Here is a 14350-nt window from a genome sequence, read left to right as displayed (position 1 = left end):
AAGAGTTGATGCGGTACGTTGACCGCCCTGTGTCCAGGAATCATCCCCTCGATGCAACGTGTTGACGCGGTAAGTTGACCATGATGTATTCCGGAGTCTTTGGTTCCCGTCACCGTCTAGATGCTACGTGTTGACGCGTTGAGTTGGCGGCCCGTTGTCCGAAGCTCCGCTCTCCTGAGGTTTCATACAATAGATCCCAGTAGCGGTTGCGGTAAGTTGACTTGAGGTACCCCGAACTCTCTCCTTCCTTCGCCACCTCTTTTCCTGTCTCCTCATCTCTCTTCGTTCGCCAACCCAAGCGTGGGAACGATAGAAGCGGAAGCAAATGAGGGTGAGGAGCGGCAACGCCAGCAGCGGCGGCGAGCGGAGGTCGTCCGCGAGATGGACGGCGATCCTTTGCGCCTGCAGCTTCGCCCTCGGGATTCTCTTCACCAACAGGTCGGTCCCTAATCCCTCCTTGAATCTCGCGCTAACCCTCGCTCACGTCGATCACGATCTCCTCGCGGTGGCAGGTCCTGGGAGGGCCCGGATGCCACCGGCAAGATCGTCTCCACCGGCCGGCAGGAGCAGGAGCTCCAGATCGTCGCGGAAGATTGCGCAACCAAAAGGGTCCGTATCAATTCCGACCGCGGATTTGAGTTCTTCTGCGCATGTTCCAAATGATGATTCTTTTTCGTTCGATTGCAGAGAGCGGAGCAGGATGAGGACGTAATGGGGGAGGTGACAAGGACGCATGAGGTCATACAGTGCGTACTCGAATCTCAAAAGCTTCGAATTTATGGTTTCTTTTTGTTGAATTTGTTGGATTTTTGTGAACTGAGATTGATAGGAGGATGCCAATTGTGTGTCTGAAATTTCAGATCTCTGGATAAGACGATCTCGACGCTGCAGATGGAGCTGGCGTCGCAGCGGAGCGCGCTGGAGCTGAACGGCGCCAATGGCTCGCCGACGATTGCTGTGTCAAGTCAGCAGAGAAAGAAGGCATTTGTTGTGATAGGGATCAACACCGCTTTCAGCAGCAGGAAGAGGAGGGATTCCGTCAGAGAGACTTGGATGCCCCAAGGTAGCATTTAATTGACTAAGCTTTCTGATCTGAAGAACTATGTTGATTCCACTTTGTGGACCATTTCATTCTGTTTATTAATTATTGGTCCTATGGGTAGTTGTAATGTTGATTTGGAAGTAATACTTGCAGTAGTGGTTGGTTGTTCTTAACAAGAAAAGGAAAAAACATGAATTGTGCATAGCATTTTTCATATTATATGGTGCAAAGCAGTTTTTGACTATTCTTATTTTGGACCTCCTGATTATATATAATTGTAGTATTCCATTCAACCTTACTGACTTTTTTGGTGTCATAATTGCAAAAGTAGCATACAATATTTGCTTCATTGAGTCTCACTTTATCCAGTGTGGTCACTGGAAGAACCTCAAACAACATTCTTATGTTATTAAATCTAGAAAAGTTACACAGCAAAAATAAAAATAAAATGGAGATACAAATATATGTTTTTTTTCTTAATATTAACCCAAACAAAGTGCAAAATGCAAGAACAGTTTGAGTTTTGACCAAAGGTATTAATGCAATCATCCAAAATAGATAAAGACTTGGTCTAGTAAAAGGGGCTTGCTCGGTACAAACTACATTTGGCCTACCTAGTAAACAAAATGTTAATAATATAGTAGCAACCCAAAACATCAAAGTTCAAATCTTAAATATCATACCTCAGGCATTAAATGGTGTGATTAGAGAATGGCATGTCACCACATATTGTCGTTTTATTTTTATTTTTTCAATTGAGCAACTCCCTCTTTTTTTTATAAGCCTTGTCTCCATAGCTCTAGTTTTAAGTGTGTTAGTTCTTTATGCAAACAATTCAATACTATCAGCAAACAGGAAAAAAAAAACCATCTAACTTAATCTTGAAAATTGGGAAAATGCATCTGGCCATTTACTTCTGATATTGAACTCTATGTTGAAGATGGTTGATTTGTATACCTTGTTTACTTTCTATCTTAGGTTTATATTGCTTGTTCAAAGCTTTGTGTATTATCTAACAGGCACATAGCAACATTTATCTGGTTTACTTGGAACTAAGCATGAGAACTTTGTATCCATCTGAATCAAAACTGAAGCCTACCGGTTGCAGCTTTAGCAAAATGAGGGGCATGAAATAAAAGATAGATCCAGATGTAGCTGAAGGAATGACAAAATATTCATGGAATTACTTGAGAAATAGCTAAAGTAGAATATCCAGATCATCAATTTAGTTGTCAAATTTTATGCCATTTTCTTTCTCTTTCTGTACAAAGTCCTTCTTAGATAGCCTACACTAAGCAAGTTGTGAGCTTTTTTATCAGGTGACAAGCTCCGACAGCTAGAACATGAAAAGGGAATTGTCATCCGGTTCATGATTGGGCATAGGTAAATATTACTACCTCTTTTATGGAAAACATGGTTTTGTTTTCCATAATGACTATTACTCATGTAAACCTTTGATGAATGCAGAACTTCATTATAATCCATTGTTGCATTTGTTTATCTATTTTTTTTAAGAGCATCATCTTCTATTTTGCTAATGTGAAGCTTATGAAGATTCACTTTTCCCCTTCTGGATCTAACTAATGTGAACTTTATAATATTTAGATATTATGTTAATTATTGATCCTATTTTGCTTCATCTTTTGTTAATTGTCCTAATATGTTTGGACTCGGATATTTGTGCGTAACAAGGGTAAATCGTTTACTTTTTCATAGTGATTAATAGATATCTAAATATGATAGCTGTACACAGTGATGAACCACAAACCAATTTCATCTTGCCATCACGAGTTCGAAGAACTTAACATAGTTTTTCTTCTGTCGTGTTGGTTCAAATCTGTATGCATGTAATTTCCTTTTGGTATTATCTTGTATTTTTTTTCTGTTGCAACTTTTCTGCATTATTCTGTAATTTTGTTGTAACTTGTAAATGTTTTCTCTGGCTATTGATCTCTTCGTTACAGTAGCAGCATCTTTCATTCTCAAGGCCGATTAAGTTTAAATTATAGATCAAGATTGTAAGCTTGTTATAATGGCTGAATCCTACTGTTTCTGCACAGTGCTACATCTAAAAGTATACTTGATAAGGCTATTGATTCCGAGGAATCGCTGCATAATGACTTTCTCAGGCTGGTATGTTGGAACCGCTAGACATTGTTGAACCTCATCCTTTAATTGTCAGGATTCTCTCAACTTATGGTTGTCTTCTGCCTCGAAATGATATGTTGTTTCTCATAGGATCATGTGGAAGGTTACCATGAACTTTCTGCAAAAACAAAGATGTTCTTTTCCACTGCTGTTGCCATATGGGATGCTGATTTTTATGTCAAGGTGGATGATGATGTTCATGTGAATCTAGGTGTGTATTGTGCCTAATTGAGACTTTATATTATGTATTATGTTGCTATCATGCTAATCAATTCTTGCAAATGCACAATTAATACAGGAATGCTAGCCACAACTCTTGCTCGACACAGATCAAAGCCACGGACCTATATAGGATGTATGAAGTCCGGGCCAGTGCTTTCAAGCAAGTAATGTCTTTTTTATATTTTTAGGAGTATGGTCCCCTTGATGCTTTAACAAAACTATGCTTTAAGTTCATGTGTTGACATTGTTTCATCTGTGCTTCAGGAATGTCAAGTACCATGAACCTGAATACTGGAAGTTTGGAGAAGATGGGAATAAGTATTTCCGTCATGCTACTGGACAGATTTATGCTATTTCAAAAGACCTGGCTATGTACATCTCAATAAACCAGTAAGATATGATAACTCTCGTATCTGTTATTTGATTCAAATGGTGGATGACACTGATTATTTAAATCATTAATGGCAGGGCAATACTGCACAAATATGCTAATGAAGATGTATCACTAGGTTCATGGTTTATTGGGCTGGAAGTAGAACACATTGACGAGAGGAACATGTGTTGTGGGACACCTCCAGGTTTGTTCTCTACTAGGTGTATCCAATTTGGGGTGTTCATTTGTAAAAAAAAATTGTCTCCGGTAACTCTTTCTGGCTTCTCTCCAGACTGCGAGTGGAAGGCCCAGGCAGGAAATGTATGCATTGCATCATTTGACTGGAGCTGCAGCGGGATCTGCAAATCTGTGGAGAAGATCAAGGATGTCCATGAAAGGTGTGGTGAAGGAGATGGTACTGTGTGGAGTACCTTATTTTAACTGGGGAGGTTATACATGCAATCTTTGTGCCCAAGGACAAAAATCATCGGACGAACAGTACTAATTTTGAAGTTAAAGATTATAGACCGAAAACAAAGAAGAAGCATATGATGAAGGCGATCCCTTTTTCTAGCACGGGAACCCATCGTCGCCAGGTCAAATTAGATGTTCATATATCCTCTTCCTGTCGATGATTCCAGGTACACATTGTTGATTAACATCTAGTTAAGAGAGGAAAGCAATTGTTGTTTGTAGGCTGCCAATGTGTATAAGCTGTGAGATGTGTAGTTATGATCAATACCCCTTTTTCTATACTGAAAAAGATTTTGTAATTTGATTAACATGCCTGTGATGTTTACTCAGCATTACTCTGCTGGACTTTCCAGATGCACTATTTTCTTTGCTTTTATGAAAGATAGAGCCACCATATATATTGGTTCGCGCAGCTATATTTCCAAATGATATGATGTGGGGATGTCGCAATTTTAGCTATTGACGCTGAGATTGCTTTTATTGTTCTTTTATTTTGTATCTAATTTCCCCAGCAACGCAGTCAGAACTCAGGTGTCATCTTGTCATCTTGCTGCTTCTGCACTTGGTTATCATATCAAGGTTGCAGCATACAACAGTGATGGGTGATCAGAACTGCCAGTGTTGGATTGGACATGGAATACGTAGAACAATAACAAATCATTATGTAATGTAAGATCTATGTTCATAAGATTTTATATAATCTTAAGCTAATTATCATTGATCTAACATAATCCTTCGTTTTATTCATGAGATTTGATATAATTTTATACTAATTGTCATTGATCTAAACCACGATCATTTTCATCTGAATTTGGGTGGATGACGTTTATTTGACCAATCTGACGGTGGAATTAAACATTTGATTAGTCAAAATAAGTTATTTATAAAATAAAAATATGTTATCAATTTTAGGAGATGAATTCTTGTTCTATAATTGATCATTATGAGCAGGTATTTTATTTTATTTATTTATTTATCTTAATATAAAAATAAAGAAGACCCTATATATATATATATATATATATATATATATATATATATATATATATATATATATATATATATATATATATATATATATATATATATATATATATACTCTTCTCTTTCTTCTGTCTTCTTTCTTCTCCATTTGCTCGGTCTTCTTCCTCCTTCCTTTCGTCTTTCTTCCTCTCCTTCCTCCACCACTCCATCTTTTTCCTTCTCCTCCAAGTATTCATCGGTCCAACCATATCACCAAAATACATACATATACATATATGCATATACATACATATATACATATATATATACACAAAAGACATTTAAATGAATATATTTAATTAAACACTAAAAAAAAGATAAATACATAAGTGGAACTCAATGACTTGTTTTGCTACCATCTTAAGGATTGAATTGGGTGATAAATATCAAAAGCTTAACAAATATCAAACCCAAATGCAAAGCAAAACAAAGAGAAGAACATTCAAGATACATGCAAGTCTCAACAACCAAGTGGACTAACCAAGGAGTCTAATTACATGTTCACATAATAAAAAGCATCTACAGAGACAAAAAGTCAACAGCTGGAGCAACAAGTCACCATCCACAATATTCGACTATATTTTAAGTACATTTATTTCCATTATGTGATCCTCTATCCAAACGAATCAAGAATGTTACCCTCATTTTACACACAGGCTCATATTACAAGAGTATCGGTGATTAGACTAGCAATCGACAATTTAGAATGTCTGATGTAGTGTTGGAAGCCAACAGATTATCTACATTGAATCAGGCTTTCCATACAAAACTAGTAGGTAGTCTAAAGAATAAGATGAAGCAGCCATGGCACAGATGTACAAGCATATGATAACAGAGGCTACTCGATATACGAACAGCAGGTCATAAGAGAATGAGTGCAACAATGCAAACCTGCAGCCTGTGAAGCAACATCACCAACACTTAGGAACTGGAAGTATATTTAAGAATGGCAGCTATTATTCTTTCCTTGTCTCTGGTTGGAAACGCTTCCAACAGGACCCCATTCTTGTAGAATTGGAACAGTGGAACTGACTGCATGAATTCCATCCGTCAGTTTGGCAATTGAATAATGTACTTGAAGCTGCTTTGTAATATTATCTACTTGAAACTTGCAATCATGATTAGAACAACCCTGTTTTAGAACTCAAGTTGTCTTTCAACGCCAGATGATATCAGACATAAAGGTGAGAACAAATGTACTGGAATTCAAAGGTGAAGCAACGAAGAAGAACCAATGTGCCGTGTGGAGGAAAAGTGTGTCAAATACAGCAAAGTAGGGCGGCACAAAGCATGTTCTGCAGCATGGTAATGTTTTCAGGGAATACTGTGATTTGATAGTATAGCTCTTCATAGCATTTTCAGTTGATTGCATGTACAATCTTTCTAATGTCATGAGTCTAATTTAAGAAGTGAGAAATCCACCTTCTGCAAAGCACGTTCTGCAGCATGGTAATGTCCACAGGGAATACTGTGATTTGATAGGATAGCAATTCATAGCATTTTCAGTTGATTGTATGTACAATCTTTCTAATGTCATGAGTCTAATTTAAGAAGTGAGAAATCCATGTTCTGCAAACTGCAAAGCATGTTCTGCAGCATGGTAATGTCCACAGGGAATACTGTGATTTGATAGTATAGCACTTCATAACATTCTCAGTTGATTGTACATACAATCTTTCTAACATCCAAGAGTCTAATTTTAGAAGTGAGAAATCCAGTAAATGCACCTTTATCCGTAGCCGTTCTGCAACCTCAGACTGTTCGTCATATTCATCAATAACCTAGAGTTTGAGATAGAAGAAAAATTACCTTTCATAAGTCAGAGTAAAAGAGCATACAAAAAAAAACCCTACTTTGCAACACAAGAAATAACAAAAAACTAATTTTTTAAGATGACGGAAGGCCATTCACAAATACAATAAGAATGTTAAATGAAGTACCAGTGTTACTGCTATGAAGTGTAATGATCATCTAATAAAAAAATGCTTGAATTAGAGAGTTTGATCTATATCATTTTTTATTTATTTTTTAACAAGAAAAAGAATTCTTTTGTTACCACTTTAAAGGAAAAAAACCATACTAGTAGCTCCAAAAGTGATGCTAAAGAAGGTGAGTTGCGACTGAAGTCAGTTACTCAATGGAACAAGACATCTGTGGTATATTTTCAGTAGTTCCATCCGTATGGATTGATTGGGTTCGTGCTGTGAAACTCAGTGGCAGCAACGTATCGAGCTGTTTAAACTGCCTAAAGATGAGTGGTACAAATGTTGGAATCTGAGGCAGCCTGGTAGAAAATATCTGTTCCATTCATTTAACATTTTGTCTCATTGTTCATCACTGAATCTAGTAGAAACATAGTGCCATGTTGGCCATTCTCGCTATTAAATTGATCCATCTTTCAGTATGTCAACTAGAAATTATAAGAAAGCTATAACTTAGGTGTTGCTCTCAGAAGTACTGTCATGCTTGAGATATAGAGTCAAAGTGAGATCCTGTTCGGTTGCTCCATCTGTTCTTCCACATACCATTACGCTCACCATAAGGAACCATACAAAATAAGCCATAGAAACCTTGGTTAAAAGGATTAATACTTCATTATGCTGAGGATAGAGTCGGTTATTGAGGGATGTTTCTGCTCCTAAGAAATTCCCACAATTCTCGAGAATTCAGAAAAAATCCTACATGAAGCCACATTATCATTTCCTTGAGAATCTACATTTTCACATTGTTTTACATTTGTTGTTAGGAACTGACAAATTAAAAACCTTTATCCTTATATCGAGAACTAAGTAACATGTTTTATGATTTAAGGAATATAAAGGGTTAAGGCTGAATTACTGATATGGAAGTAAATTAGTAAAACTTGAGCATGTTTTACTCTCATATTTCAACATTATAATATTATATTTTCTTTTCAGGGGAAAATTGGGTAGTACTATCTCATCTTATTAATAAGATAAAAACATTATGCACCATTAATACCAATTAAAACACATTATATAACTTGCAATTGACCCATGGATTTCGCCTAGTATTAATTGACCGAAGGAGAAATTTGCCATCTTGACCCTACAACAACTTGCCCTACCCATAAAAAATTCTTAGAACTAAATGGCGACTGCAGCAAAAACACTAACCATGCCACCTTGAAGAGGCAGACCATAAACAAGAGAGATCGGTAAGCACACTTGCCTAAAAGGGCGAGAAAGGAGAAGAGGGCTTACATTATGCTTCAGGAAGACCACTTCCGCTTGCTGATCGCCGGAACCCTTGCACAACTTCGCGAAGCCCTGCTCGATGTACTTGCAGCTTCCGCACGAGGCGCGGTAGAAATCCACAACCACGAGCGACCCGGCGGCCTTGGCCTTGTCCAGGATCCTCGCGAACTCCTCCTCGGTCTTGAACTCCCTGACGCAATCAACCGGACATAGATCGTCGTCGTCATCGTCCGCAACACCGCCAGTGCCGACCACCTCTCCTGATCGACCATCCGCCACGGCATCGAACAGGAAGCTCGAGCTTCTCCTCTTCTTCAGCGAGAGCATCCTGTGCGTACAACAAAATCCGACATGGGGTGGGCTTCTCGGATTCAACAAGAAGCTGGGGGTTGGACAAGAAGGTGTAGGATCTCGTGGTTGAGCTATGGCGGCATTATAGACTGGATTGGGAAAGGGAGAACAAGAGTTCATCTCGGTGGTGGTAGTGGCAGCACAAATCAATGCTTCGTAGGAGCTCCGGGGGACTAAATGCTCGTCTTCTTCAAGCGATCGGAGGGGCTTCCGACGGAAGAAACCCGACGAAGAGGAACATTATCTGCCAGCAATGTTGTGGTTATGGTTTTAAGTTCATCGACGGTTGCGTTTTATATGTAACAAACGAATATAAAATTAAATGAGAAATATTTCAACCAATCGATCGATCGTAAAAGTCAATCCATGTGTTGTTCGGATCGGATCAAATTCGATCTTTAGGAATTTGGGGTTTAAGTCCACCGAATTCAGTGAATGCCGTGTTCAATTTGGTTACGGATCGGGTCCTTAGACCGGTCCATTTCATGTAATCGGACCTTAAATTGGATCCACAAGTGGCTCTAATAGAGGGTAGGTCACGTGTCTATAGGTGTCCATACCACGTGACCTTTTCGGGCACTCGTAAACTCCTACCCGACTCAGTCACCTGAGCAGAAGCAAAGTGGACCCCAGATGGCCCAGACACATCGGATTAGGTCAATTCCACGTATCCCCTTCCTGCATTCCTCCCCTGATAGACCGTAACAAGGATCCTATCCAACCATAGTTTGAATCGGAATCTTCCAAACTCGCATCACGACCGTTAACTCGTACCAGCGGTCGAGCGATCGACTCGGTTCGATCAAAGACGGAGTTCGGGTATAGACCAACTCACGTCGGGTCGGGTTTGGTTACAGCCAATCGGATCCGATTACTGTATCTAAAGATGACTTACATGAACCTACGAGCACAAAAGCTTCTTCCCTCGACTGAGATTGTACAGTACGTATGGGAATGGACAGCTCGGTGATGTGTTGTTTCCTACATCTTGTCAGAGAATCCCTCTCGAGAAGAACGTGGCCAACCCAACACCAATTGCCTGGAAATCAAACTTTTCCACTTCGTCAACATCAAGAGATAACTCATGGCGAATCGAGAGAGCATCGATTCTCCATGCCTAACTTGGTTTCCAATGCATCACCATGATATATCCACCACACCAAACCAGGAACCCTAAATATCCATCAGAAAGAAAACTTAGCTGTCCCTCAAGTACTGTGGAAAGAGAGCGAGAGAGAGAGAGAGAGAGAGAGAGAGAGGTGTTATGGCGTTCATGCGAAGCCACCTGCTGCCGCAGAGGGAGATGACGGCGGGGGAGTTCAGGGCGTGGCTGAGGCAGTTCGACGCGGACCGGGACGGGCGGATCAGCAGGGAGGAGCTGCAGCGGGCGCTGCAAAGCCTGCACACGTGGTTTGCGTGGTGGAAGGCGCGGGCGGCGATGAAGGAAGCGGACGTGAACCGCAATGGCGTGATCGAGGAGGAGGAGATGGGAAGGTTGATCGCTTACGCTAACGAGCACCTCCGCATGAAGATCTACGAGTACGATTCTTCCTGAGCCGTCTTTGAGATTCGTGTGATTGCTGCTGCCGAGTGCATGTATTAACCTTCGTTTCTTCTACCTATTTGTATAGTTGCAGTCGAGCTTGTCGTGTGGTGTGTGTGGGTGAAGATGAACACTACGTAAAGGCATGTTAAATGTCAAATATATATCGCTTGATGGATTTTTATTTGAAGCTAATCCTTTTAATCTATATTCATACTCAATACTACTTAGGATTTCTAACTTACTGAAAATTATCTTCAAACAAATATTCATTTTAAGTTTTACAAAGAAGATTAATTATCTTAGGAAAATATGGATTAAAACAGAAAATATTCAGATAATAATTTTTGTTCACAATGACGTGGTCGGATCGATGACTTGACTTCCACGTGTCGAACCTGAGGTGAGAAAAAATATTCCTTGTCTCACCAATCAATCTTGGTTTAATAAGCTTTACCCAAACTATAATCAAAGTTCTATGATATAGTCACCGATCCAAACTTTAGGATAAGTATGACAGGAAGGTTTGAAGTCTGTAGATGCAAATGCCTTTTGTCATCCAAAACCAGTACACAACATTAATGGAATCTTCATCTATCATTTAGCTTCCTGTTTTTGACTTCCGAGCTCTGTGGCAGTCTATTCCATTGCTTTATATGATTCTATTCCTTCATGATGCCTCTGTTAGATTTTGTGGCTCTTTTATAATTGGATAAGATTTTATGCTTACAGCCTCTTCCTCGCAGATTCGACAGCAACCCGTACCTGTAAAATTGCAGCCAAGCTTCACCCCTACCTTTTCCAACTGTTCTAAGAACCCACCCATACGTGTACTGTATCATCGAGAACAAAGTGATCGATCCACCGGAAACATGATCTATATATATTTTCCCTATAAATCCAGCTGCTGCAAGTCGAAGCTACTTCGACTAAGTACATCAAGAGCAGCACGGGATGCAGAGTTTGCTCGGAAGAGTCTGGGCTTGAAGATAGTGGCGTATTAGCAATGGCAAGTCTACCATGAATTGATTGTTTGAAGCGACCGTAATCTTCATGTGTGCTTTGATGTACTGTTCATACTCATGCTGTGTGTGGTGCAATATGTGGACTTGTTTACAGTGTAGATCTTGCCGAGATCATGTTGTTGGTGCTATCAGAGAAGATGAACATCTCATCTACTCCCAGACTGGCATCAACAAGAATGCACAGTAGATCAACCTCCCATGTGGACTGGTAATCAACCGAGTCTGCATGCAAACTAGGGTTTCTCTACTTGCAAGAAAGCATCGAATCAGTCTCGAAGTCCATAGTTTGCCTTCTGAGGTAAGAATTGTAAGTGCTTTCCACCAACCTTTTGTCCATGTAACTAAGATGTAGCACATCCAAATGATCTGTGAATGTTCCTGTTCATGAGTGTGATAGGTGCCAGTTATTTCAATCCAATAATGGAGATGCATAATTGGGTCCTGCTGAGAGCTTGCAAGAGTTGATTCCTAAACCATTTCAGGGCCTGGAAAAGTTTACTACACCTCTCAATTCAATATGGAGATGTTCAATGTATATCATCTTATTATTATGCATCAAGAGATTGTTTTCGACCAATATATTAAGCTAAGAAAGTTTTATAGAACACTATCCATAGCATTCATAGCATTTGTAGTAAAAGATTAGACCAAGTAACATTCAAATCTTCCTCTCCTATTCTTGATACCTTGGCATCATCACCAAGGAACAAGTAGATCAAACATAGACAGTTAATAGAATTGTCCATTAGGCTAACTTCTAGAGATCTTAACTGTTGATAATAAGGTGAACATTTGGAACCAATACAGAGAGAGAGAGAGAGAGAGAGGATAATTATTAACTCAACATAATATCTATGTACCAAATTTCAAGCAGAGAAAAGCCTGAAGAAGTACACCATTCAAATTACTCTCACCACAGAAGGTAGAGTTCATAGAATCCATGCATTGTTGGTGGTGGTTCAAGGAAAACAGTTGAAGGTAGGTATGAAATTTTATGGATGATAGATCCAATTGATGAAGCTTAATTTTGCAAATGATGATTGGATCAAATGTCAGTGAAGGAGGAGTCATAATGTTTTACTTCTTCCAAAGCACATCTTGATTCAAGGCATTTGAAACTTTTCTAGGAAAAGGTTTGGGTCCATGGTGTGTTGGATATTGGCTGGATCTTGTCTATATCTTTGTACCACTTGGGTCCTACCTTAATCATGTCAAGATATCTTCTTTGTCCTATCCTGAAAATAATGAAATCAGTTTCATGTGTGAAATCTCAAGAAGAATAATTATACATGGTTTAAAAATAAGAATAAACACTAAAAAAAATTCTTTTTTTATTTGTTAGAATATTTCTTTAAATAATTTGTAGGATAGAGTTTTGAACTCTTAATCTAAGATAAGTGAGTTAGGTACATTAATACTTCACTAAATTTATAACACGAGTTATATATATTATCGTCCGATTAATATTCTATAAAATATATCGGATGAGATTTCGAATCATCAATATTTTAGGCGCAAAAATATATATATATTTTAGTCTATAATCTTCCTTCAAGGAACCATAGAAGAAGTAAAATGAATCTTTGCCAACATAGATGTTGAAGAAAAAGAAACAGCAATTTAAATTGGAATCTTATTCTCCATTCTATCACACTTACATGATATATGATGGTGTTTCTTATCGTATCAGGATTTGCATCTCTCCTCCTCCATTGCCACAGACTTCTTGCAGTGCGCAATGGCTGCCTGGATTGCACTCTGAAGCTCCTCCATGCTACTGTCGTTTGGGGAAGAGAAGGCCATCGCTGAAGCCGAGAGGAGGCCGCTGTTCCTGGGAGACGCCATCGTGGAGGCCGGCGCCGACAGCTGTCCCTTCTTCCTCCACCACTCTCTCTCCCTGTGGTTCGAGTGACCGGAGAAGGTGCACAGACTCCGACGCTGGTCGCGCTTCTTCTTCTCCCCCTTGGAGAAGAAGAGGTGCTCCATCACTCTCGTGTACTTCTTCAGCAACCGGCTCATGTCGAATCCTCGCTTTCTCCTTCTCCTCGTGTCTTCCTCCCTTTCTCTATCGTCGCCTCCTTTGCGTGGCTTCCCGAGACCAAAGAAGGAAGACAAGGTCATCGACGACGCCTTAACCCTCTCCTTGTTCTCGCCGGAATTCTTGTGGGTATCATCTCGCTGGTAATTTCGTTTGGGAAGGGTGAAGCTCTCGGCTGAGAAGTCGGAGGGGCGGGGAGCCACTAGGTGGAGGGGAAGGAGGTGCCCATGAAAGAAGAGGTCGTCGGCCGTAGCCATGTCGAGTGCCACAGTTAGCGTGCTTCTGTCGCTCTTAAGGGTGTTCGGTGCTGTGTTGAGAGGAGGGTGGAGTGAGGTTGCGAATGAGAACTCATCAGAAAGGGAAACCGATGAAGATGGAGGAGGAGGAGCCTTGTCTTCTTCTTCCTTCTCTCTCAACCTTTGTGGTTCTTGTGTGTCCATGGGTCTGAGGGCCTTGAGCTGTCCTTTGTTTCGTCTTCTGCCATGATAAAGAGAGAGAGAGAGAGAGAGGTGGTCAACTGTAACAAGTTGAGTCAAATCAGTAAGAAACAGTGCTTGTATGAGTGTTATATATGGTGCCAAAGACTATTAGCAAGGCACCAATTTTTGGTGTTGACATGAGAGACCAAAAACATGGTTGGTGACAATTGAATTCAATATTAACTGTGTTCACATGTTGAATGATAGGTAAAGATTCACTATCTGTCCAAGAAAATGTTATGTAGGACAAATAGGCATTCATGTCAGATACTGGAATCCAATTACTACTAGTCCTTTTTCTTTCTCTCACGTGAAGAATGCACACAAGAAATAGTGTCATTGTTTATTGACTTCCTTGTGGAGTGGAAGGAAAGATTGGCAATCTAAATTGGATTCTTGTATTGCCATTTATTG

At 39.7% G+C, this 14350-nt stretch overlaps 3 protein-coding genes across 3 annotated transcripts; 1 reads left to right on the top strand and 2 right to left on the bottom strand.

The window, feature by feature from the left end:
- The first annotated feature begins 222 nt into the window (after nucleotides 1–222).
- LOC135674457 (beta-1,3-galactosyltransferase 7-like) lies at nucleotides 223–4613 on the top strand. Its single transcript, XM_065184324.1, has 11 exons — nucleotides 223–438; nucleotides 513–609; nucleotides 688–746; nucleotides 861–1063; nucleotides 2362–2425; nucleotides 3103–3175; nucleotides 3281–3401; nucleotides 3489–3576; nucleotides 3677–3802; nucleotides 3881–3990; nucleotides 4078–4613. The coding sequence occupies exons 1-11, from the start codon at nucleotides 326–328 to the stop codon at nucleotides 4224–4226; spliced, it is 1203 nt and encodes a 400-aa protein (XP_065040396.1). The 5' UTR covers nucleotides 223–325; the 3' UTR covers nucleotides 4227–4613.
- Nucleotides 4614–5825: 1212 nt separating this feature from the next.
- On the bottom strand, nucleotides 5826–9121 carry LOC135584964 (thioredoxin-like 4, chloroplastic). The gene is made up of 3 exons (XM_065184322.1): nucleotides 8507–9121; nucleotides 7010–7063; nucleotides 5826–6314 (listed from the first exon to the last, which is right to left on the bottom strand). Exons 1-3 carry the CDS (start codon nucleotides 8969–8971, stop codon nucleotides 6204–6206), a joined length of 630 nt encoding a protein of 209 aa, XP_065040394.1. The 5' UTR covers nucleotides 8972–9121; the 3' UTR covers nucleotides 5826–6203.
- Nucleotides 9122–12362: 3241 nt separating this feature from the next.
- On the bottom strand, nucleotides 12363–13962 carry LOC103985883 (BRI1 kinase inhibitor 1). Its single transcript, XM_009403742.3, has 2 exons — nucleotides 13078–13962; nucleotides 12363–12654 (listed from the first exon to the last, which is right to left on the bottom strand). The coding sequence occupies exon 1, from the start codon at nucleotides 13895–13897 to the stop codon at nucleotides 13106–13108; it is 792 nt and encodes a 263-aa protein (XP_009402017.2). The 5' UTR covers nucleotides 13898–13962; the 3' UTR covers nucleotides 12363–12654; nucleotides 13078–13105.
- Between the last annotated feature and the right edge of the window lie 388 nt (nucleotides 13963–14350).

The sequence above is a fragment of the Musa acuminata genome, chromosome BXJ1-5, assembly GCF_036884655.1.
Source record: "Musa acuminata AAA Group cultivar baxijiao chromosome BXJ1-5, Cavendish_Baxijiao_AAA, whole genome shotgun sequence".
NCBI classification, from domain to species: domain Eukaryota; kingdom Viridiplantae; phylum Streptophyta; class Magnoliopsida; order Zingiberales; family Musaceae; genus Musa; species Musa acuminata.
This window is presented reverse-complemented; position numbering and strand designations above follow the sequence as displayed.

Bases quoted from the DNA above. Each gene is read 5' to 3' on its own strand.
- LOC135674457 (XM_065184324.1), top strand. From the start codon at position 326: ATGAGGGTGAGGAGCGGCAACGCCAGCAGCGGCGGCGAGCGGAGGTCG. The intron at 3,176-3,280 runs GTATGTTGGAAC...TGTTTCTCATAG, and splicing joins ATAATGACTTTCTCAGGCTG to GATCATGTGGAAGGTTACCA. The intron at 3,991-4,077 runs GTTTGTTCTCTA...GCTTCTCTCCAG, and splicing joins GTGTTGTGGGACACCTCCAG to ACTGCGAGTGGAAGGCCCAG.
- LOC135584964 (XM_065184322.1), bottom strand. From the start codon at position 8,971: ATGAACTCTTGTTCTCCCTTTCCCAATCCAGTCTATAATGCCGCCATA. The intron at 7,064-8,506 runs GTAAGCCCTCTT...CTCAAACTCTAG, and splicing joins TGGTCTTCCTGAAGCATAAT to GTTATTGATGAATATGACGA. The intron at 6,315-7,009 runs GTGCATTTACTG...GAATTCATGCAG, and splicing joins CAGAACGGCTACGGATAAAG to TCAGTTCCACTGTTCCAATT.
- LOC103985883 (XM_009403742.3), bottom strand. From the start codon at position 13,897: ATGGACACACAAGAACCACAAAGGTTGAGAGAGAAGGAAGAAGAAGAC.